At 47.6% G+C, this 3,282-nt stretch overlaps 1 protein-coding gene across 5 annotated transcripts in view; it reads right to left on the reverse strand.

Moving 5' to 3' along the window:
- Window positions 1–2,968, reverse strand: part of LOC119284540 (polyadenylate-binding protein-interacting protein 7-like) — a 7,288-nt gene extending 4,320 nt beyond the window's left edge. For all 5 annotated transcript variants that reach the window (XM_037563670.1, XM_037563668.1, XM_037563671.1 and 2 more), the window contains exons 1-3: window positions 2,862–2,968; window positions 479–1,136; window positions 321–400 (exon numbers count right to left, since the gene is read on the reverse strand). In XM_037563670.1, the coding sequence (XP_037419567.1) occupies window positions 321–400; window positions 479–1,061 (663 nt within the window). In that variant the 5' untranslated portion in view covers window positions 1,062–1,136; window positions 2,862–2,968. The remainder of the gene's footprint in view (window positions 1–320; window positions 401–478; window positions 1,137–2,861) is intronic.
- Window positions 2,969–3,282: the final 314 nt, after the last annotated feature.

Below are 3,282 nucleotides of genomic sequence, written 5' to 3' on the forward strand. Positions count from 1 at the left end.
TCTTGCTAAAAGTTTCATGTTTATTTATAACATACATCTTAGCTGGTATTAAACCTCTGCATGGTTGATGTAAACTGTAAAACTATACACTGCATGTACCTCATGACCATTTTTAAACATATCAAGACTTTTGCTGCTCTAATATATGATAAACACACCAGTTAGCTTACAGATTGAAAATAGGGACCTTGTTAGTGCCATATCTTTTTTTTTCTTTTATGGTTGTTGTGTACCTAAGCTTATGGACAGTTGGAGCCTCGGAAGAACATAATTTCAAATGAACGATTTGAGATGTATAGGATGCATTAATGAAGACAGACCTCCAGCTGAGTCATGCTGTCCATACTTGACCTAAAGCTACGCCGGTTTCTGTAATAAGCATCAGACTGCAGTGAGGATCCTGAAATTGCAAGTGGAAAGGTTAGGGTTAATAGAATCACCTTCAGTATAGAAAATTACACTCATCAAATCAATATACCAATGCTAGAATCTCCATTGTAGTGACTAGCATCCCTTCTGTTTGTACCATATTGACCACCATTTCTTACTGTCTTTACCCATGGAGCAGCAGTTGGACTCATAGTACTTGCAGTGGGACTCATAATAGTAGCTTGCGGCTGTTCTTGGCCAGGAAATTCAAACTTCGCTCGTGTACTTAGCGTGTCCCTAACAAATGGAGAAGCATGGTGCTGCATTCTTGATGTCTGGTTTGGAGAAAATAATGAAGCACCAAAGCCATCATTCATTGAGAGGCCCGTGAGTGAAAGACTGTCAGGTCCAGGAGTCTCATCTTGGCCAAGAACGTTGAAATCAGGGGTGATATCATCTGGAAGCTGTTGTTGCCAATACCGGTGTGCTTCTTCATCAGGGTTGCTTGGTACGGACTCTGGTTGGTCTGTGCTGATTTCCTTGGAGGACTCTGAGACAGGAATCTTGGTTGTGTCCGATCTGTTTGAAGCATCACTCACAGATCTAAGGCATGAAGGAACAAATTCTACCGCGTTAGGATTTAACGAAGTCGTCCTGTTTATCAAACTTATTTTCCTTTCTTCAATGGACATCTTGCTAATGAGCAGATGCAGCAATTCTGCAGAATTCAAAATTTGACACAAGTGTCTTGGGAGATTCTTCTAGTCCTATCAGATAGAATCGTGAAAGGTAGAGTTAGATTTGAGACAAGCAAAATTAACAAAGACACAAAGTCTTTTTGCAAAAAGTACAAAATGGTCTTAAGTACCACAATTATGCGGAACTCAAAACGTATCCACCAAATTATGATGCAGAAACCAGGGTAACAACTTCTGTGAGTGTGGTTTGCACACACAAAAATGCATTGCACATTTGCACATTTGCACAACACAATATCTGTGGTCTTCCTAATTAGATATCTCAGTTCAACTGGATAGATGAAGATGGGCTGGTGGTATTCTTATACAATATGGAAGTCAACATGGAAATCAGACTGTTCTACGAAGTGCAATTGGTACACTTTCTAGTATCGACTGAGGATTAGAAGTTATGGAACATTTATGACATATCAAACTCTGCCATGTGAGGCTGCTCATGGTTAGCAAAATCAACCAATCAAAACTTAAACAAAATAGCTATCCAATAAGCTGTAAATCCAACATAGCAAGCAAAACGCACGTGCGGGGACTGAGACGTGTAAAGAAAGCTCTATTTAACATGGAAATTGGCTCCTTCCCATTTTACTGTGGACAAAAAATGGAAATGCTTGCGTGCAATTGAATCTTAGAAGTTCGCATCCGAGACAACAAAGTAGACACACCAAGGTTCCACTTGAGAACAGGCAAAGGGAACAAAACAACAGACTTGTTACCAACAGAGAGAGACTAAGCTGCTGAGCTAAGCATCTCAAACCATTCCTAGTCACTCCGCAATGGATTTCATAATATGCATGGAGAAAGAACAAAATGCACACATTTGATACTTTTGGAAACAGAAGTACCAGAGCACGAAAGCATTTCTTGCGAGGGGTTAAATTACAAGCAACAAGTCCACTAAAAGGAAAAGGCTAACAATTATAATCACCAAATAGTAGCAAGCATTTCTAACCATAAGGAAGATGATAATAAGCAGGATACTTGACGAATCGCAATAGAAAAACAATGAAACATCCACAACCAAAAAGCAGTGGGATTCCCCACCACCATCGCATCCAGAAGCATCTAGATATAAGCAATACATGGCTTAGGACATGAACTGATTCAGTTCCAACCCGCAGCTCGCGGTCCCCATCGAACTGGTGCGGTGCTCCCGTGAGGAAATCGAAGTAAGCAAGTAACAACTAACAACAGGAAGTGGTGCGCAACAGCAAACACTGAAGCAACTAAATCCAGCAGGCTTTAACCCGCAAGCGGACTGTACCACACGCACGCACACCTACCGAATCCAATCCAATCATTATAATACCCAGCTCGGCGCAGCTTAAAAAAAACTCCACACGGGCACTTGACAGCTTGAAAAACAAACGAAATCGAGCGCCGAAAGAGCTGAATTCAGCAGCTCCGCCACTGAGCCCACAAAACCCCACGCGCGAATCGAGCACTCGAAGCGCGGGTCAATGCAATCGACGAGCGTCCACAAGGATCTAGCAGCGCCGGGGGGCCCTCAGCCCCGACGAGATCGACGGAGCTGGCGGCGCGCGGCGGAGGCCCGGCCCGTGACGTGCGTGCAGACACGCGACGGCGCTCGTCGTCCGTCCACGCCCCGCGTGCTAATTAAGCTGCGCCGCCGCCTAAAACCACGCACCCCGGCGACGCGGCGCGCGCCCGCGGAGAAGGGAATTGCTGGAGGGTCCCGACGAACCCAGAAGCTTCCAGAAGGATTGGAGATCTCACCTTCGCTCGCCTCCCCCTTGCTTCTCCGCCTCCTCCCTCTTCCTCTCGCCCTCGCAATAATTTCCCAGTGATTTTTTTTCCGGCCCTCTCTCCCTATCACTCTTGTTCGCTGTGTTGACTCGCAGCCTTATATTATTCGGGGACGCGATAATGTCCCACGGGCGCGCCCCGGCCCTCCGATCCGCCTGCGGGCGCGCATCCGGCCGTCCGTCGCCCCCGCGGCCGCAGATCGAGCGCGCCTCCGGAGCCACCGAGCCGGGTCTGGGTGACACGCGGGGCCCGCGCGAGGAGTGGCGTCTGCTGTGCCGTGTCTGTTTGTCCCGTGAGGGGAGCCGCGGGCCCGGCCGCCGATTTGACGGGTCTGGGGTTGGTAGCGGGCGTGTGCCGCTGGGCGGTGGGGCCGGGCGGCGGGGCGGCCCGC

This window comes from Triticum dicoccoides, chromosome 4A (assembly GCF_002162155.2).
Source record: "Triticum dicoccoides isolate Atlit2015 ecotype Zavitan chromosome 4A, WEW_v2.0, whole genome shotgun sequence".
Classification (NCBI taxonomy): Eukaryota; Viridiplantae; Streptophyta; class Magnoliopsida; order Poales; family Poaceae; genus Triticum; species Triticum dicoccoides.